Below are 21,987 nucleotides of genomic sequence, written 5' to 3' on the forward strand. Positions count from 1 at the left end.
TAAATTCTTTTTCCCTCCGAGAAAGACTTGCGCGGATTGTTGCACAAGATAGTGCACTAATTAAGTAGTTTCCATACGTATTAGTACTGTTACCATAACAGATGCAGCGTAAGTGAGGTTATGATCCCGAAGCTTCGGGGTTTAGTTTGTAATGACACTCAGGTATCTCTCATTCCAGTCGTTATCAGCAGCAGTTCAACTGCTCGTGTGCTACAGAATTACGTAAGAGAAAACCTTCAGAAGCCTGTAAATTATTTTTTCTTAATAAAGCTAAGTCTGGATGCATATCATCTTGGAATTTCGCATGGCTGTAAATTCAGTCTGGCAGCATAAATACTTCGAATTTAATTTACCATTCAGTAAACGAAGGGAGATATTCATATATAGGCAAATCGAAACAAACGCTTTAAAGGTCCACTGCACACCTCGATCCAAAGACACCTGATATTTTCAAAAACAGTAAGCTTATCGTTTCTGGTTTGGATGAGATAACGATACTCACTGGCCTTTAGTACAAGCTTCCTCTTTGCTCTGAGCATAGTATGGCAGGCTAGATGGTCTCAGGCTGACATCTCTGCGTTTCCTCTCACAAATTTTCCTATTTCTGATCAAGCAATATCGCTTTTTGGTTTGCAGTGTCACGTCTCTATCGACAAAGATTTGAGCCGTTTCTCAATTCAAAGATATTTCATACTATTCTCTTCCTGAGCCTTGCTATGACAGCAGGTGCTTTCGCTCCCCCTTTTTTTTTGTCTGTATGTTGCCTCAATTGTTGACAACTCGTGGAGCTAGCAGCTTCAATATAGCCAGTTTCTTCGTCAACTCCTGCAGTATTTCATGTGGAGGTTAGAGCTTATTTTTGCATCTTTGACACGAAAACGGACTGCCGGAACTGCCTCTTTCTCCATCTTCGTGTGTGCGCAGTTTTTTTTTTTTCGTTACAGGTATTTCATGCTCCCTTACTTATCGAGTATCGAGTGCGTTAACGGCTAGTCGAAAGTGTGGTGTAGGACTTTTATGCCATAGCAAGTAACACAGCATTCAAGCTATTACATTTGGACATTTGCTTCCCTTTCGTGCGTTTTATCTTCAATCTGAACTCTTGATTGTATTTCTACGATAGATTACTTAAACTCTGTATCCCTTGTGCATATCTACTATGCATTTGCGCTTTTTTTGTATCTATAGTCGGTCTTCACTGTTTGTGAACTTATTACTTCAGCAAAACCCTTAACCTTTCTGGTTAGCGCAGCGATTTTCCTTCTGAGCTTTTCTTTTTATTCTACTTAAGTTGCCAGAACATGTTTTCTTCACCGAAGTAAATTTGAAACTGTTTCTTTGCACTTACAGTGAGGATGGAACAGTCTCCTTTAAGGCATTCAGCATAGCAAGCTTTTTCAAGTTTCGGCTTCATCCGGTGTCAATGCCTTATGTACAGTTATTCTAATGATCTAGTATACTCTCTCGAATGATCATTTACTATCCCAATAAGACAACTTTTAATGCCTCTGAGAAATATGCTTACAGCAGGTGCTTGATATGAAAAAATAATTAGTTATAGCTGGGGGCTCTAGGCTTATAAGAGCACATACGCTTGCGTGCTCGGTATTTCGCAGTAGGTACAATTTTCCTCCGAATATTCTCTCCGTGGTTTTGTTCTCTCTTGTTGGATGCTAATTTCATCAACACTTCATCAATGCTGGCTTTCCCATTTGCCAACTTTTGTCGGTTTTGTGTGCAGTGAAAAGCTTTCTCCACGGCGCTTGCAAGTTTAAGCACACGATAGTGATTACACCGCGCGCCCCTTCACATGTACGCTCACGTTACATCACAATAGGTCTTTTTTTTTTTCTGTCACTCTAATTTTTCCTCATGAAATTATTTAATTCCTTTTATCCTCAGGTAAGGTAGGTAGCCAAATACATTCCCACTGTTTAACTTTCCTGTATATTCTTATCCTTGTTCTCTCAATCTTGCTTGCCTAGTGCCACTATACGTTATATATCTTAACTGGGCAAAACTTTTACAGAGACAAGAACTCTGTTTCTGAATCCTCATTTTTTGGTTCTTCGTTGCCGACTTTCACCAGGATCGAACGAGCTGCGCATGAAGACTACGTGCTGGGAGAAACCGGAATCAAGATACCCAAGGACTGCGTTGTCGCCATTCCTATTTACGCTATGCATCATGACCCAGAATTCTTCCCTGAACCGGATGCTTTCAAACCAGAGAGGTGATGACAGCGGGTACCTTATACCCGATTTCATCTGCCCAAATTTCAATGCCACGTTGTTAATGAGTGCTGTTATTGCGCAATTTGACTTTCGACGTGCAGGTTCAGCAAAGACAACGTAGGCTCTATACGGCCCTACACCTACCTTCCTTTTGGTGCTGGTCCAAGAAACTGCATTGGGATGCGGTTCGCGCTTCAGGCGGTCAAGCTCTGCTTGCTCCACTCGGTGCACAACGTGGAGTTCGTGCGCGCGGACAAAACGCAGGTAACGAGGTGTCAACGTTGCAAGAGTCCTTGGACACCCCAAGCTATTGTGTTAGCAGTGTCTGGATGTCTCATTGCACGATCGGTGATCACTCACTTAATCTAGACTAGCATTCTTGTTGTACTTTTAGACAGTTCTCTTACTGCGGTATAGTGCTTAAAAACGTGCTTATATACATATTCTATGTACAACTAAATGGCCTTGGTTTTCTGTATATCTTATTGCGTTTGAACGTTTTCTCGACTGAAGTAGGTGTTGCGTTTAGCTATTAAATAAAGGCGCGCAATAACGTGAGCATCTCATTTTCATTAAAGAATAATGCAGTTAGAAATAAGCTCGACGATTCAACGCAACGGGGATATATACGCGCGTTCGTGCTCACACGCGTAACTTTCCTGAAAAAGGAAAAAGAAAGGACGCTAAGAAACTACTGGGCTCACGTTCGGGAAGAAATTGTCAAGCTAGGACTGCTCGTGAAGGCATATGCCCACCAATCTTGATATCGCTATATTATTAGCGAATACGGTCAGCAAGTGGCAAATGCACGTAGAACTTACGAACGAAAAATTTTTATAATACGGCCTTATATGCATTGATATGAAGGCACCCAGAAAAGAAAGTTTGCTAAGCGTACTATGACAGATGTTTTTCGTTAGTTGTTTGAATAATTCAACATGCCATCACCGGAAGTATTTCTTTCGGCTGAGTTTTAAACGATAATTAGGTCGTAGAGTGCTTCATTTGCATACAGTAACATTGGCGAGCGCAGGACGCAGCTTATCGTTGCGACGATTTTTCATGCCTAGGTGTTCGCATATGTTCCTAACGTCACTTCGTTTCTTTTTTTTCCTTTGTGTAGGTCCCTCTGACGATTAGAAAAGGACTCGCCGTTCTGAACGTGGAAGATATCACTGTCGGAATACGAAAGCGGAGGCGCGATGACATTTAGTGACGTACACGCGTATCGTCTGTATGAGACATTAATGAGTTAACATGTTTCGTATTTCTCAAAGGCGAAAATAAAAAATCACCGCCCCTTCCAGTTCGTGAAGAGAGTCGAACAGCGAATCTTTTGTTATTTACACCGAGTGTTACACCATGCAAGTCAAACTTCGCAAGCTGTCCGTCTGTCCGTCCGTCGGTTTCTTCATTCCGCCGCCGCCGACGTGTTTTTGCGTGTCGGACGCGCAACTCGGGGTCGGCCCTACGACGACGAGCCCGTTCACGAGCCGAGTCTCGCTGACGCTCGAAGATAAGACAGCTTCTTCCTCAGGAGTACGCACTACCTTTTTCTCAGTAGTACGCAAGCGAGCGAGCGAGCGAGCGAGCGAGCAAGCAAGCAAACAAGCAAGCAAGCAAGCAAGCAAGCAAGCAAGCAAGCAAGCAAGCAAGCAAGCAAGCAAGCAAGCAAGCAAGCAAGCAAAGCAAAGCAAAGCAAAGCAAAGCAAAGCAAAGCAAGCAAACAAGCAAAGCAAGCAAAGCAAAGCAAAGCAAAGCAAGCAAAGCAAGCAAGCAAGCAAGCAAGCAAGCAAGCAAGCAAGCAAGCAAAGCAAGCAAGCAAGCAAGCAAGCAAGCAAGCAAGCAAGCAAGCAAGCAAAGCAAAGCAAAGCAAAGCAAGCAAAGCAAAGCAAAGCAAGCAAGCAAGCAAGCAAGCAAAGCAAGCAAAGCAAGCAAAGCAAGCAAGCAAGCAAGCAAGCAAGCAAGCAAGCAAGCAAAGCAAAGCAAAGCAAAGCAAAGCAAAGCAAAGCAAGGCAAAGCAAGCAAGGAAGCAAGCAAGCAAAGCAAAGCAAAGCAAGGCAAAGGCCTCTCCAATACTTTTCCAACTACCTCGGTCGCACCCTATACTGTATAGGAGGGTATAGTGTGTATAAATAAAAAAATTATTGAGATGAAGTGTTTTTTATCGCTCTAGAAGTAGAAATACTTCATTGAGTGCAGTATTTGCACTCCGCTTGCTGCGGAGGTGCAACAGCATTGGCGTTGAACGTTTCCAAATTCCTGCCCAATGCAAAGGGCCTAGGTTTCATCCTCATCATTATAAGAATTATCAGGGTGATGCGTGAGCGATGCTGAGCTCTCTAACATCTTGATTTTTTACTACATACTTAATTTTTTTCTAAACTCCAGCACGGTACGCGATGATGACTTGCTAAAACGTTAATTGATCTCTCGGCAAGTCTACCGCGGGAAGGCTGTGCATGCGCAGAGGGCCTAACTTATCGCACATCACGGTGACGTATCGCGTGTCACGCAAATCTAAAACTTAATTTTTGCTCCGAAGAGGACCATCCACAGATGCAGGGAACGCCTCACTATAGCATAAGATATAACTTATTGAGAAAACGCAGAGAGGTTGGCCTGAGGTTAATCTCGTCTAGCCTGTTACTCTGCTCAGAGGGGAAATGGAGAAAAAGAGGGGTACGAGGAGTGGTGATTAGGATAGGCGAGGTTAGTATAGGGTGCGATTATGCGAGTAATGCACATTCGTGTTCGTAGGGCCCCGTTCAGTCCTGAATCTTGGCCCGTGTTAATAGAAAATTCCAAGAGTGCCTTGATGACTCGCGTCGTTGATATTCTGTCCGGCCATATGGGCCCACTAATGCGTTTTCACTCAACGGCCTGTTATTGAATGGCACCAACGAAGAGCAAGATCTCTGCCGTGCCCAGAGTAAACTTGATACGGAGGCCTTCGGCATAATTGTTAATAGGCCCTTGCATTGGGTGTTACATTGGGCACTTTTTTTTCCCGCGAGGGAGATAAACTCTGATATAGCATAGCAATACGAGGCGTTTCTTAAGTATGCGCTACCTGTAGAGCCCGCGACATATAAACATCTAGCGTTACCACCACGGCATAGGCAAGAGGTGCAGAATCCTTAAATGTAGCTGGGCATGTGTCGTGCTTCTCTGTGTGTACAATAAACAAGCGTTATACCATGCGTTGCGACATGTCATGCCATGCGCGTTACAGAACTGCAGGGGATCAAAATTTAATCCGTAGCTTTTCACCATACGCAGATGAACTAAATATTTTCCCTAGTTCAGTTCCTGGAGTTGAATTCACAAATTACGTTCATATTGGCAGCTTACAATTAAAAAAAACACGCAGACAAAGAAAACGCGAAATAACTGCGACGAGCGCTGGACATAAGTGGTCGGCTGCAGGTGCTGGACTCGTATTTACAAGAGCTTCCCGATTGGGCGGCGTTCAGGTGCCCACTAGACATGCCAATTATCGGCGCAATATAGCGGCCGGGACGATCGTCTCAGCGATGAAAAATCGTGGGCGGGATGAAAAACTCTGCGAATACGGGCCCTGAACGTTAAAGCGCCGCTCTTCGGCGTCCATTCCTGGTTTGAGCGTCGGCGTCCCTCGGCGTAACCGCGCGAACGCGCTCGTGCCACTGCTCGCGCGTTCGTCGTCGTTTTCTTCCACATTTGGTTCCGATGCCGCTGATCATGCCAGTGTTCCCATGCTGCGATCCCTATGCGAAGACCCTGACGGTACTGGCGCACTGCCAGTCGGTGCGGCGATATCGCTTTCATATTCCTTACTTCAATATATTGCGAAACGAAAAATTGGCAGTGACTTAGCTCGGCTATGGCAGGATATACGTAGCGAAAGCTAAGGCATAGCATGGTTAGACTTGGTTAATCTTGATTGCAAGTCCATGTTAGTCTGGTTGTCTAGCTATGTTGCGGCGTTTAGCCATGGTCGTTCGGGGCACTGTTCATCTGTTTCCTGGGCGATTCGTTTCCTCTTCATCTCGTTCCAATCTCAATTCCAGGCCTCCTCCTGCTTATCAGAATTGCCGCCGTCCATACTGCCGCCGCAACTGTGGTTGCGCGCACGCGAGCTCTCGCTTTTCAATCCTTCGACATGTTATAACTTATCAGGCATGCGACGCAGCTGGCAAAGCGAGCGGACGCGAGCGCAACGACGAGGAACGCGGTGTGACGTCATACCAAACGGCGGCTGCGGAAAGGCGCGGCGCTGTGCAGTGGCGGAACACCTGTGGCTCGGTGCTACTAGTGCCGCATGCGCAGTAGTGACTAGGGAGCGAGAGAGAGAGAAATATCCGCGGCGAGGCGCGCGTTGTGACGTCATGTGCCTCCTCAGAGTACCGCCACGGCGAAATCGCAAGTTCGCGGCCTGTATAAAGCTTTCGCTTTGAAACACGTATCGAGCTGCGCTCAAATTTTACATTAGGTTGTATCGTAATCGTCGGACATTTTTTTATCTAGCAGCATCACAAAGAAAAGCAAAGTATTTGACTGACCAGACGAAACTGTTTATTCGGGAATGTGGCAAATTAGCAACATCACTCGGAGCAAGCTTTATCGTAGATGGCAACCTTGTGAATGTTGACGTACTGGGCTGAGCTTCCTCTTGGCACGGCGAATGAGAAGCCGATCTGTGAAAGACGACAGATGAACAGAAATATTTGTATACTGAACCACAACATAAAATTAGTGTACTCGTGGCAGATAAAAATACCAATGTCTTAAATTGTCCGATGTGAAGATGATCTGAATAGATGTATGTTACTGCCATTAGGCTATTTCGCTGGTTGGAAAGGACAGATAATCTGAATTGAAGCTAGTTTATATCTAAACCTTGACACTAACCCTCATAGGCGCTTACATTCGTATTTGTTGCTGCCTAACGTGTTTCTTAACCAGTAACAACTAAATGTTTTTGTTCAAAACAACGAGTCTCATGCAGTGTCCTGTACTATAAGTATAGTGCAAGACGCAGGTCATGCCCTTCAATGAGTTTAATTGCCACTTTGCAATTATTTTAACCAATTAATCACCTTAACTGTCACATTTACTAGGTGCAGCCTAGGTTGTATCCGCTTAGGCACTGGACTTCCGTGTCCATATCAAAGCGAAACGGAGTACGAGCTGCCAAGCGTTTTCTATGCCTGTTTAACGCACTAACGCATTCAATCACGCGCGCACTCCAGTTGTAAGCGAGCTGTGGATGTGTCTGGAAGTCCCTGTTCTACTCATAAAATTTATTGTACAATCATGAAACACCACCACCACCACCACCACCACCACCACCACCACCACCACCACCACCACCACCACCACCACCACCACCACCACCACCACCACCAGCATCACCACGACGACAACCACCACCACCACAACCACCACCTCCACCACCACCACCGCCGCCGCCGACAGCGACTCCGCTAGCATCACCTGCAATTGACGTGAGGGCCCCAAGAAAGAAATCCGTCGGCAGCGACACCCACAAGTTCTCAAAGTTGACGGTGTTTCCTGTAATGAGCAGTTCACCCTTTCATGGACGCTGTGCAGGGCGGCTTCTTTTCACGAATGAATGCGGATAGTGAGCACAGATTTTTTTTTATATTTACTAATTTGCCTTGAAGGTTCGTCGACGCTAATATTGCACCCTCCTGTCGCGCTGCACACACCTGCAGGCGGGTTGTACACCTGATGATAAAACGTAGATATAATCAGCGTGATTTAGTTTACCCGCTAATGATAGCTATTCGATCCGTTCAAAAAGATTGACGTTCAAAATGATGGCACTCGAAACACGACCATGTGATGAGCCACGGCAGTTTCTGCTGTAGGTAGATAATAGAAAATTATCGCTGTAGGAACAGAAGTTTCGCGAGATGTCGTGATTCGCATTGTTTGATATTTCGCAACGAAATTGAAGCTGGTTCTCTTATCAAAGACAAGCATAGCTTCTTCAACCTCATCCCGTTTTTCTTTTTTATCCTTTGGTCAATAGTACCATCATTCTGTTTTTGCGATGAAAAGCAATATTTATTATTGCCTGGACGCGCATTCAAGGCTTCAAAGCTAGCTAAGACCACTGAGCTCATTAAATGAAATCGCGTTGAGGCTTTTCACGTCGAAGGGTTCCTCACTATCTTGTCGTACTAGCATCCTTAACCTGTTTATTGTATTGTATTTCCCAAGCAATAAACATTACAATGCTTTAAAATAATACTTCCATAGCGCGTTTTTTATTATTATTTTTATTATTATTATTTATTACACGATATTCAAGACATGTTGGCGCCTTTAAGCAGCGTCGGCGACGCCTTTTCACATAGATTGGGTGTACGCTAAACACAAAGGAACAAGGCGGCACTGAACAAAATAAATATAACAAAAATGAAAGAGTCAAATACGAACTCGAGTAACATAAATACGCTCAAGACAGCTCCCAATAGAGGTCACAAAAAGCACACTAGAACGCCAAGTCAGCTTACGTAAAGGCAGCCCACAAATTTCTTTGCTTAATAAAGTTTTTGCCGTGTACTGTCATGACGGTTTCTTTTTATTGCTTACATATTGTAAGAATTTGAATAAGAGAAAAGAACGAAATAGACAGGGAAAGAGAGAAATGCTCGAAGGTAACCTTCGGTTCGAGGCGCGTTTCCAGCGCGCGCTGAAGCTCGCGTTAATGTAAGCGCTTAAAATAGTTCCGTCGGCAGACGGGCTCACCTGCACGGCAGCGTTATAGTTGAGTGTAACCCGCATGTGCATGACATTTGTGGCTCCTCCTGACAGGCCGATGGTCCTCCGGCGATGCGGCCTCTCGACAGGTGTCACCAGAAGGTCGAACACTCCGCGGTCAGGCATTCCGGCCACGTTGGGTCCCTTATTGTATTCGATGTCGACGCAGAGCGGGCCGTTGATCGACTGGACGGGCCGCTCGAAGGTGAACTCCGCGCTTTCCCCTGATTCGAGCACGGTTTCGGCGTAGCCCGCTGCGCAAGATTCGAGACGGAAGCACCGCCGCTGTCAGCTGATTTTAATTTTTTAAATGCGTTAGCATTGGGAGTGTGTTAAAGGGGAAAAAGTGCGTGTGAAGTATATGTATATATATATATATATATATATATATATATCGTATAATTGGCGGTGGTCTGCTCCACCTCCACATGCATTTCACTCCTCGAAGAGGCAGGCCCTGTGTTGAGTGAGCTCCTGAACAAAACTTTTCAATGCGGTGAATCCGGTTTAAATTATGGATCCCAGACCTCAAACAGGAGCATCGTAATACCAACGCATTCCTCTAGCATTTATGGCTAAATCACCAATGATTTTTTTTTTTTTTGATCAAGAGACCCTGAGAAGTTTCGGGTATTCCTCAAAGCGGGCCAGAGAGACAGCAGCGAGCTGCGGCAGCGCTGCAAAACAGAAGCGCGCGTATTTTCAGAAAGCTTTTACTTTTGCAAGAAAAACGTTTGAAAATATGACATGATACGCGTTTCGTCTATGTTGAAAACGTAGAAAGCTAGAGCCATCTCTTACGTTGTGCCAAATTTAAAACACGATATTTTGTCGGTAGTAGGCTGATAAGGTACGAGACCAGAAGTATTTTGGGGTCGCAGATTCATTGATAACGTAACGAGTCTACTCCAACGCTATTCTTTTTCGGCGCTCTGCCAACGGTGTCTCCTAAACCGGCAGACCGTGAGACATGGACTATAAGTAACGAAGAGGATGGAACGAAACGACTCCTTGCACGTATAATATCCCATGGTCGAAGAGAAACGTAAAAGCGCCGCCGTGTTTGCTGGTCATAATACTGAAATATCATGTCGCATTGCATACTTAAGGCTACTTTAAACACGACCACTCAGTCACGACTCATTACATCAGACAAAACATATGAATGTCAGAATCGGATAAAAAAAACGGCCGTGGCTTAGCTTGGTTAAGCCTGGTGATTGCGAAGCAATAGTGTGTAGCCGAGCTGCATACTGGGCACGCCGCTTAGAAAGTCGTTCTTCTCGTTCTTCTTCCGTCTCCGTAGCTCGCTGATGCTTCCTCTTTGCATTCTGCCGAGCTGCCTTGTTCGGGAGTTAGGCCGCCTTCAAGAGTGGAACGCGATAGCGTTATCGCACCCCGTTCGCACCGCCTACACAAACGCGCTACGCCAGCCAAACGTCGCGATCGGCAAAGATAGCCGGGCCCCGACGCGCCATGAAGGCGGACGCAATCATGGGGCGAGTGGTGCGCCACGTGTCGGGGCAGCTCCGTACATTGCGAGGAGGGTGTCTTCTGTGTTTGCCCCAAGATGGCTCTGCGTGTGCGCAGAGCGCACTAGAAATGTAGTGGAAAGGTACTTCGCTACTCGTGAAACTGCGACTTCTGTAAGTTACGCGGTCATAATTACCGATATATACCGCAGTATAACTTTCTACGGCACGTTTCTAAGGCAACACCGCATTCACTAGAGGCGATTTTGTCCCGTTTTGAAGTAGCCAACTCGTGGCTGAGTGGTAGCGTCTCCGTTTCACACTCCGGAGACGCTGGTTCGATTCCCACCAGCCTAGCTTACAAGATGTTTTTATGCGAAGCATACTAGCCGCACAACCACGCTCTTCCTTCCTGCGCTGCGCGCGGCCGCGTAGCTACCATATGACGTCATAACAGCTGCAAAAGCGGAGGCTCAACTCGTGCGCTCGCTTGCGGCCGCGTAGCTACATAGCCGGGTCTCAGCTCGTGCGCTCGCCTGCATGAGTTGTTTCTTCGTCTAGCCGAACCAAATATAGCCAAGCAACAGCAGTTCATCAGACTAAACAGTGGTTCAACAACTAAAATAAAGGCTAGTATGCTTCGCATCCTGGGCTTAACCTTAGCTAAGCCACAGCCATTTTATGCGAAGCATACTAGCCGCACAAGCATACTAGCCGCTAGACATGACTGTGATAAGGCTTGGGTAGACACGCATCGTCAGACAGTGCGACGCCTTTTGTTCCACAGGGAAAGCGCAACTACTAGACATGCAAAGCACAAACGAACAGGGCGCGCACGCCGCGGTCACTACACTGATCTCAATGGTGCGACGCCTCTTGCATTCCGGACCCTCTCCAGTGAAGCAGCTCGCCGGGTGATATCCGCGGGGTGGTCAGACGCCGCTTGGCGACGACGGCTCGAAGCTCCCGCGCAACGCTCAGAGAAGACGGCCAGAGAAGACGGCTCAGAGAAGGCGATGAGCGCTGACTAGGCAAGCGCGGCGCTCCTCTTAGCCGAGCGCGCGGCGAGTCACGTGGTCAGGCGGCGACCCAGCTGCGGAGAGCGCATGCGCCATGCCGGCGGCGTTGCTCGGTGCGGTGCGTTGCCAAGGCTACGGCGCAGCTGCGGTCAAATAAAGGTCAAATTGCTGGCGACGGTGAAACTCGGCTCGACGCGGTTAGTAAAGCTTTAATAAAGTGCTTGCGCTAACAGTGTATAGAATTTGCAGGATCACGACGCCGCCGATCGCAGTGCGGACAGTGACAACCGCGACGCTGGGAACGCGGTGCGCGCAATCGAGCGGCGTTTTGCTATTGCAACGTTCAAGTACTGAACCAATCGTATATTTCGCAGCCTCTGAGCTTAGTGTATACACGTTGTAATATGCGGTCAACACATCGAAAATGGCGTAACGCGTTGTGAAGTGCGCGCTTCTATACGAACACATTTGTCGGAGGAAACTCCAGTTCCTCTCGGCCTGTCATCATTACATATTGTTAGCTCTAAAAACAAACCAGGAAAACAAATTACCGTAGTTCTCTTTCATATTTCGAGACACATGAGAAAAAGAAAGACATTTTGACGAATTGAAACTTATATAAAAAAATGCGAAGGAATCAAAGATCAAAGGGCGAAAAATAACCTTTTGAAAATGTTGGCAAAAGAATGAATGTGCATATATAAGAAAAAAAGCTGAGTTATGTAGCAATGTAGCTGGAGTAGAGCGTCACGCTCTTGAACGCCGGCCGTGACGGTACGGAGGCTTACTTCCGTAGAATGTCTTCGTCGTCCAAGCATCAGCAGGTTCACTTCGGAAGCTGCAGTTGTGCGTAGTTGCTTTGTTGAACAAGCACGCTGACAGCAATCTGTCATCGTCCAAGGGAACGCTTGGGCCATCGTCGATAACCTCTGAAAAAAAAAAAAAAATGTTTTTCAGAATTTATTCTGTTGATACACTCCTTGCATTAGTTCCATCTCGCGGGCAAGAGTTGCATTGAAAAGTAAAAGCCCAATCCACAAAGTGTGGAGTGTTGTCAACATTAAAAATAAGGTGTTAATGAATAAGGAAAAACTGTGTTCTTGTGGTAGCAGGTATTTTATCTTATTATTTTACTCAGTCGTGCTTATCTGATTTTAACAGCAGCAGATGCAGGAAAAAGGAGGTCAAATGCAGCGTAAATTAAAAATGCTATCTAAGGCGTGCAGACAGGGTGCATACGTCACATCATGAGAAATTCTGGCTAAAAAGCGAACTATAAAGGGAGTTATCATTTTAAGTTTTCTTGGATTTTTAAACATCGCCTGTTTCAAATAACGTAATTCTAGTCCATGAACAGGATTATTGAGAAAAGTAGAGGTTACTTTCACGTGAAATCGAAACACATATTGAAATAATTAAAGGAATCGGTAATGAACTTGTTGTATTAATTAATTAAGTAATTAATTAATTTATTTATTTATACTGTCAGCACATGCCAAGAGAGAAGTTGCGGTTACATTGCTGTCGCGTACAAACTAAACGTAGTACATGTTTATACAATTCTATAGAAAGCAATCAGGATAGGAAAGCACAGCATATAAACAAATACTAAAACGGTAAATCACATTAGTTACAATTAACAAGTTATATCGCCATAACTAAAAAAAAGAGAAAGTGATGCGCCAAACAGCTGCAACCGAAAGACAGCTAACAATAAAACATATTCTCAACTGTTTACAAATAATCGGTAACAGCCTTTTCAAAAGCTTGTAAATCACCCGCCGTGGTTACTCAGTGGCTATGGTGTTAGGCTGCTGAGCACAAGGTCGCGGGATTGAATCCCGGCCATGGCGGCCGCATTTCGATAGGAGCGAAATGCGAAAACACCCGTGTACTTATATTTAGGTGCACGTTAAAGAACCACACAGGTGGTCGAAATTTCCGGAATCCACCGCCACGGCGTGACTCATAATCAGAAAGTGGTTTTGGCACGTAAAACCCCATAATTAAAAAAATAGCTTGTAAATCAGGACATTCTGTATATACTATCTTTTGCCGCAAGTTGTTCCAATAGTCTATGCTTCGAACCAAGAACGAATGCTTGAATAATTCTGTTACATAAATAAGTGGTTTGATATGTTTTGAACGCCTTGTTCTGTGGCTACCAGGATTCTTTGATGTGATGTGTTTTTCTAAGTCTGCTTCACAATCCCCTCTTAATACGTGAAAAAGAATGTCAGCCTCTTAAGCTGCATTTTCTGCTTGACAGTCATGAGACCAGTTCTGCTTCTAAGTTCGGTGGCGGACTGGGCTGTAGCGTATGTGCTAAAGATAAACCTCAATGCCTTATTTTGCAACGCGCTCACATTTTTACGTGTTTTGTTGAGTGTACGGCTGCTACACATGACTTACATAAGTCAATACAGGAGGTACAGTCATTTTTATAAGTCATTGTTTTTACCTCTGGAGTAGCGTCGTGAAGGTTTCCTCGTAATGAGCAAAGTTTACGCATGGCCTTATTACAAATGTTGTCAACATGTACCGACCTGTTCTGGTCATTCGTGAGATGAATCTCTATAGGTGCTTAAATTCCCTAATCTCCGCTAATTCTTCTCCGTTGATGCTGTAGGGAAAAATTAACGGATCTCTCTTACGCGTCATACGCATACAAAGAGTGTTTGATGCGTTCAGCTCCATTTGCCACTCGTCATACCAGAGGCTGGCTTTTTGTAAATGGTTACGAAGTTTCTATTGGTCATTAAGGGCGCATATTTTAGCTTACACAATGGCGTCATCTGCATAATCTTTGATGGCTATTTGGGGTGAAAAACCTGCGTCTATATCGCTAATATAAATTGAGAAAAAAAGACGGCCTATAACAGACCCTTGCGGCACACCCGATCAAACTGGTTTATTGGTACTGCAAACAGAATTTAATCAAACAAATTGTTCCCTCTCTGATAAATAATCACTGCAACATACACGCCCCAATTTATTGTCCTCTCGATCGGTTGCACGCGCTATCGCACAACTGAATTGCCGCAGGGCACGTTCTTCTCCGACCGCAAACTTAGCTCTTCGAGACGCGAGTGGTGTCACGAGAGATGCTTTGCGGCATCTGAAGGTTTAGCTATGGTTTAGCTATAGTTTAGCTATGGCTTAGCTATGGCTTAGCTATGGCTTAGCTATAGTTTAGCTATGGTTTAGCTATGGTTTAGCTATGGTTTAGCTATAGTTTAGCTATGGCTTAGCTATGGCTTAGCTATAGTTTAGCTATGGCTTAGCTATAGTTTAGCTATGGTTTAGCTATGGCTTAGCTATAGTTTAGCTATGGTTTAGCTATGGTTTAGCTATGGTTTAGCTATGGTTTAGCTATAGTTTAGCTATGGCTTAGCTATGGCTTAGCTATAGTTTAGCTATGGCTTAGCTATAGTTTAGCTATGGTTTAGCTATGGCTTAGCTATAGTTTAGCTATGGTTTAGCTGCTGTGGTCTGTGGCGGTGCCGTGTCGCGTTTCTCCGCCACCTGGACTGACGATTAATTGCGGAGCGCGTTCATCGCCAAAGTTTGCTGTGCGTCTCTTTTACGGGACGCATCGAAATGCGCTCTCCTTTCCCATTAATAACGCATTTCAGTTACTTGCAAACCTGTTCGTTACTACACTTCCACTGCTCCTATACGGCAATCAGCGGCCGCAGCTTCTGCGGTAACCCACATTGACTCAGACATGAAAAAAAGTCCGAACTTTCTTGGCGCTATTCGCTACACTGTAAATTGTCTTAAACATTTAAGGGTGTTCTTTGTTTATAACACACGCGCTTACGCCATTACGGGTGTAAGGGCGTGAGTGATAGGCCGATTTGCGCCCTTAAGGACTCTTGAGAGTGCAAATCAATTTACAGTGTGTGCACAGACCTAGCGGAAGCAGCCAATGTTGCTGAGTTCAGGCTGACACTTTCTTAATATTGATCGTGTAAGATTGGCTCGTGTTTTGCTATACTTACTACACAAGCCGTCGTACGACGGAGTGACGTGGTGTCTTTCGCACGCTGTTCCACAGCAGGTGCCCTCAGGGCAGTCAGAGCAGGCTGGCCCAACTTTGTAAACTTCCTGGCCCATGATATTGCCACTGCAGACAAAACCAAACCATATCGATCACAGTGAACCCTAAATGTAACAGTGTTCTCGTGAACGCGCTTCGCGTACTCTGCGCCAGAGATGTCATAAAAAGAATCTTTTGCTCGTAACCTCCCGATTCGAATCCCCTTGATGACAGAAACTGTATCCTTAGCCAATCGCCGAACCGATTTGAAGGAAGCTCATTTCATTTACGAAAAATTAAAACCCATCCAAATTTAGTAAACGTTCTCAGCAGATGTAGCGGAATATTTAATTGGACTGTCTAGCGCTCTACGAAGGAACTGATACAAATATTTAATAAATTACAGGCAGGGGTTTCACGCACCCAAGTCAGGATCTCATTATGCGGCACGTCGTATATAGTCGAGGGACTCAGGATTAAGTTTGACCGCCTGATCACTAATATTGCAACCGTGTCGAGCACTTCCTTCTTTGTCCATCGTGTTTGCGCTGAATTTTCGTAACCACTAATATCGCTATTACTTAAAACACAACTAATGTGCCGTGTACGGCAGATAAATGTGCTATATGAATTTTCATGCTACACTTGCAGCATATTTACTCAATTAATTTGACTCCTACAATTATGCACAAAATTACGGTATTCTCCAGGGTCACCTGCAGTCAACTATACGCTGCTAGATACTGTTCCCAATTCCTCGTGGTTGTGCCTGTCAGCCAGAGATATGTCCTGTACAAATGGGACGTATCCTAATTACCTCTGATAAGTTTGAAGAGCAAGCATGCACATTGTGCCTCTTTTCGTTTCTGCTTCTGTTTTGTTGCCATAGAGTTTCTCACTATAACACCTAGAGGGTAATCTGGCGCCACCGTCTATGGGAGTTTCTTAAGGGGGCACCGTGCCGTCATGGGAATGACGGTATATGTGTCTGCGAGGCTCGTGTTGGCTGGTGTTGTAAGAGGCTTCGTCTAAAACGTGGATATGGCTACGCAAATAACGCGTTTTCAAAGTAAAATCTTCATAAAATGTTTCCATTCACGCATATTACATCTTTACTCACCCACGATGCATGACCAAGCGAAGAAAATCAAGAACAGACGACCAACTGTTTCAAAGCGAGCGCGAACCTTGTCGTCTGTCCTCCAACTTTAGCAGCCCGCTGATACTTTTTACGTAACATATAATCGTACACGCAATAACAAGTTCTTATAGTTAAACAAAACATGTTTTCGCGTAATAATAAAGCTAACACAGCTTTTCACGTGCTGTTCTAGTAGAATATGAATGATTGTGACAGACGGAACGGTACTTACCAAGCGCGTCTTCAAGGTGTCCTGTCTCTACGAGAACGATGCCAATCCGAATCCACAATATACCGGCATTCCCATGCATACCACAGCGCAGCAGCACCAGATTTCCCTCTAGGTGATGTAGTGAGAAACTCTATGTTTGTTGCAGTACTAGCTGCTAGATAAAACATTCCATAAATGTTCGGTAAGTAGTGGATCTCGCAAATCGATCGCTATTAGAAATTTTTGTATACACGTGAAGGCTTTATCTGCTCGCTCTATACTTGTTCGTGATACTCCGATCACTTCGCTTCTTTAATGCCACCATGCATGCGATGTATCGTGCCAGCCTTCCGTTTCTGTGAGCTCAGTACAGTTCTCTACTTAACTCAAGTTACCCTGCTTGAGAATTGCGGATTTACTTGACTTCCCGCAACTCACGTGTTCCTCATAAATAAAAAGAAAATTCTATCTGAGCCGTCCAGTCGGCTAACTGCTTCCACCAGCAAATATCTCAAATGGTTGCCATACCGAGCGAAGCCACGTCTTCGTCTCATCCGACGAAAACGTGGGTTTCGAACAATATTCATAATGCTCAACATTCATCGTGAAAGGATACTTTCCACACGGGTCCTTGTCATATGCTACGTAGGCGCTAGCATTCTGTTGCTTTTTTTTCCCTTTTGGTCAGCAGAAAGGGGACGCAAGCATTATGTAACAAAATGTGCGACTAGGGGTAAAAGAAACAATACAACTTTATTAGCCGTAAGCATGAGCGCGTGTGCTTGAAACGTAGGCTTTGCCATTAAAGCACGAATGCGTACACTGGCAGTTTTTTTTTTTTAGTAATTCTAGAAAGTAGATACCGCCGTAACACGCGCCTCAAGCCTTTCAGGAGAAGAAAAAAGTTTGAAATTTCGGTCTTTCAACAGACAGCCATGAGATCGAGCTGGTCAGGAAACATCGTTTTCTCCGCTTGATTTTAGTACACCAGATTCGATGGACTCATAAGTTGACTACTCGGGAGGACCTAACTAGTTGTGTCATAAATGTTTTCCGCAGAATGGCAGGTACGAAGTGGGATGAAACAACCACAGCACGTTCCCTCAGCACTTGTCCGTCAGAGAATTGCTAACTCCGCCCCGGTATTGCACAAATTATCTGCGACGTCCCTCCGCCGGCTACAGCTGTTGCAGACTAGGAGTTTACGAGTGTGTCTAGGAATCCTGCGAGCTACATACAGTCACCTCACTATTGCAGATGCGCGGGAACCACATTTCACCGTAATTCGCAGCCTGGAAACATGTCGACATCTCTTCAGAATTTCTGCCCAGCATTCTGCGCATCCACTTCTTTCTTTGATAGAGAACCGTCCGGGTGCGCAGATACACGCCATGTTTCGAGAGAATAAACAAGAGAATAAACCACGCCTTCCACGATCGGTTTTTAAAGCGAAGCTTTCTTTGCCTCTTCCTTCGACTTTTCCACTGCTGCTGCTGCTGTGGGCTGCTGTCGCGCACACCGCCTCGGGAGGTGGCTTAGAGCGTGTATATAGATGACAAGCGCGAGTAAGAGAGGAAAGGCGACGGGAGAAACTCGTTTTCATCCCACCGCGTCGAATGTGCGCAATGCCCTCTGGAGCTCCCTGGCCGTCGCCACATTAGCCACTTGACAGCTGTAATTATCCGTGACTCCCCTCAGAAGCATGGATGGGTGGATGGATGTAGGATGGATGTTATGAGCGTCCCCTTTGGAACGGGGCAGTGGGTTGCGCCACCAAGCTCTTGCTATTATACTGCCTAATGTCCTACCTAGGCTAAACAATAAAAAAAGAAAGAAAAACACTATGAACTCCCACAACCAAATTTTCTGATCCCCTATTGCGCACTGTGCTTTTGTACGTCTCCGTTTTTTTTGTCGTTTCCCTACTCGTATTCCACCAATCCTCCAATCGCCTCTTACTAATCCTTTTTGCGGACATGTTTACTTTTCTACTGCTCTCGCTGAACCCAAAGGCTTCAAGGAGGCCAGTGGTGCCTTAATAGACCGCTGGGCAGACGTCCTCACATTCTAATAAAACATGCTCCATAGTTTCCCTAGCTTTACCGCGGCAAGCACATGCTTCTTGTTCCTTCTTATATCTGCATTATAGCATTGCAGAAACTGCAGCGCCTCCCTTTCTACTAACGTGCGAGGCCTGAGGGGACGCAGGTAGAAGAGTAGAGAGGAGAAGAGGAGAAGGAGAGGAGAAGAGGCAGTTCCCATATAAGAGAGGAGGGGGGGTGACGTGAGAAGGTAAGGAAACCCCACACTATAGGACAGTGGTTAAGGTACGGTACAGTACGTTGCTGCCACTTTTGAAAAATAAACGCCATGCAAGTATGTCAAGCGGGCAACTTACGCAGGGCATGCAAAAGCAGAGCCGCATTAATTAAAGCGCACCGCAGGGTCCAGGAGACACTACGTAAGCCGTCGACCGACAAATCAACACTTCTGTGCCCGCCGCATTAGCTTCGCAGCTATGACATTGCTAGAGGTCGCGGATTTGATCCCAATCGCGGCAGCCGCATTTCGACGGGGGCAAAATAGAAAACGCACGTGCACTTAGATCTTGGGACACGTTAAAGAACATCACGGTGTCAAAATCAATCCGGAGTCCGCCACTACGGCTTGCTTCATAATCCGAGTGTGGTTTTGGCACGTACAGCCCCATAATCCAATTCCATTTTAATACTTCTGCCACAATGCGATGTGCCATGCGAAGAAATGACAACACTCAACCCTCTCAGAGGTTATAAAATATGGCGCACAACAACGCCTCAAGCAAACACCTCTTTCTGTGTGTTCTGTGTACTACGCAGACAAACAGCAGTGGTGCACGCAAGGTAACGTTTAACATCAACTCATCACTCTCGTGTTAGCCTAAACGTCGAAGAAATTAAGCTTTAGCCGTCAACATCACCGCTAATTATCGTCAATCAAAGCATCCAGCACGGAAAGCTTCGCTTCCATCGATTCCCACAGTGCGTGGGATCTGCATAATATTTTTGGCTATTAGAGCTCTGCTACCCACCATCGCTTCTACAGGCGCCGGAAATAGAAACTGTAATCAGAGGTCTTAAAAATAAAAGCTACGTTTCCACATTAGCAGTGAAACAATTAGCTTTACACCAAATATTTGACAAGTACCAGAGATATATTCACGTCTACACGGACGGTTCTGTAATTACAGGAAGTGTGACTGCAGCTTATGTTATACCATCGTTACATGTATAGAGAACGCTTGTCCACTGGGACGCACGTCGTCACCAACAAGAGCGGAATTAGTGGCAAATCTACAAGCCATTTATTTTATCAAAACTTATGAGACACCCAAAAAGGGGTTCAACTGTACGGACTCCTTATCGGCTTTAGCATGTCTTTAAAATATTGATGACAGCTAACCACACGCACGGATAACATACGTAGTACTGAACAGTTTAACTCTGGCTACTGAATGAAAACATGAAGTGATATTACAGTGAGTCGTGGGGCATGCTGGTGTAGCAGGCAACGAATTATCGTACTTGTAGGCAAAATTGGCCTATAAAGGTGGAGAAATTAATTTCATTCCTTTATCACCAATGGACACGCAACATATATTAAGAGTACTAAAGAAGGACTTGTGTATGTCAACCTGGTTCAATGAAAATACTAAGGAATCGATTATTTAACTGCTAACAGTACTGAGACACTAATTCATCAATTGCGCCTTGGGACAGCATACGCCAGACATTTCCTACATCGCATAAAACAGGCTTCTTCCCCGGCTTGCCCCTGTGGCCACGACGATGAGGATGTTCGCCATCTGCTCTTCGAATGCCTCACATACGCGATGCAAAGACGGCAGCTAAAACAAGAGCTACACTCCATTGATCCTCGCCGACCTTTCTCACTCGTAAAATTGCTGGGCCCGTGGCCACCGAAAATAGCACAGCGAAAAGCATTAAACGCGCTCGAACATTTTTACGAAGACACTGCATCGTTAACAAGTACTAAATATCGCACTGAATAGTCACACGATGTAACTACAACTTGTTTCTATTACTTTTAATTATTAGCGTTGCATATTACGTGATACACTCTTTCGTATTCTGTGTATTCTCATCTGTTTATATGCCCATCACAGTGCTTGTGAGTGTTTGTGACTTTGTTTACAAACTCATTGTGGTGCGACTTTCCTTTGCCTTTTATATTTATATGTTCTTGGGTGTATACGACTGTATGCTGTGAATTTCTGGCCCTATGACGTGGTTTCTTGCAATTTTCTTACGACACATTTTTTTATAGTGCTGTTTCCGCTATGCGAAAAGGAGTAGCTGTCACCGTTATAAGGTGACTACGTCTCTTTCTTTATTTTAATTTCAACAAAAAAGTTGAAAACAGAAAATCTTAACTGTAACAGAAGCGTACGCTGGCAGTTTTTCTTGAATATTTCTATAAAGGAGCCGTAACACACGCCTCAAGATAGAAAAATCTCAACTATAACAAGAACTTGCTACGTGAGTTGTGTCGACGATTACAATAAATAATAATTTATTGCAACAGTCGATAGCCAAATTACCACATTCGCCAAATGTGTGATATCTAAAGAAAATTAACTTGAATTTGATGAAGCTGCTGCCCTTGCATTAGTGTCATTGCTTTAGTGAATGTAGGAATTGTCTGTGCTGCCGAGAAATTCAATTCGCTTTGGACGCGACAGTCCTGGTGGTCACCACAACCGTCGTCTTTTACATCGCGTGACTGAATATACAAGCTATGTAGTTATGCTCCCTTAAGGCGTTTCTCACCCAGGACCGTAGGCACAAGTGTAGCGCATCTCAAAGCGAAAACTATGAGATGGGTAGCTGGTAAAGCCGCATCCAACTTTCCAGGTTGTCGCCCAAGCCAGCTGCGTGCGGAAGGACAACAAAACAAAAATATTAGATAGCGTTCTGAGTAGCATTAGCACAGGTAAAACACCCTGCCTGACATTTTCTGAGCGTTGCAGTTTAGCTAGGCTACAACTAATACGTCTTCCCAAGTGCGCCATGGCGCAGTGTGTACGCTGCCGGC

The 21,987-nt window shown here is 45.1% G+C and overlaps 1 protein-coding gene and 1 pseudogene across 2 annotated transcripts in view; one reads left to right on the forward strand and one right to left on the reverse strand.

Annotated features, from left to right (window-relative positions):
- The window catches only part of LOC126531578 (cytochrome P450 3A24-like), a 21,564-nt pseudogene extending 17,173 nt beyond the window's left edge, over positions 1-4,391 (forward strand).
- A 2,377-nt stretch (positions 4,392-6,768) lies between these two features.
- Positions 6,769-21,987, reverse strand: part of LOC126531580 (venom allergen 5-like) — a 28,816-nt gene continuing 13,597 nt past the window's right edge. The window contains exons 5-10 of one of the 2 annotated variants that reach the window (XM_055071260.2): positions 21,723-21,823; positions 15,504-15,628; positions 12,288-12,428; positions 8,997-9,262; positions 7,713-7,790; positions 6,769-6,913 (exon numbers count right to left, since the gene is read on the reverse strand). In XM_055071260.2, the coding sequence (XP_054927235.2) occupies positions 6,821-6,913; positions 7,713-7,790; positions 8,997-9,262; positions 12,288-12,428; positions 15,504-15,628; positions 21,723-21,823 (804 nt within the window). In that variant the 3' untranslated portion in view covers positions 6,769-6,820. The remainder of the gene's footprint in view (positions 6,914-7,712; positions 7,791-8,996; positions 9,263-12,287; positions 12,429-15,503; positions 15,629-21,722; positions 21,824-21,987) is intronic. The other variant, XM_055071261.2, reaches the window with a different exon arrangement.

Source organism: Dermacentor andersoni, chromosome 5 (genome assembly GCF_023375885.2).
Source record: "Dermacentor andersoni chromosome 5, qqDerAnde1_hic_scaffold, whole genome shotgun sequence".
NCBI classification, from domain to species: domain Eukaryota; kingdom Metazoa; phylum Arthropoda; class Arachnida; order Ixodida; family Ixodidae; genus Dermacentor; species Dermacentor andersoni.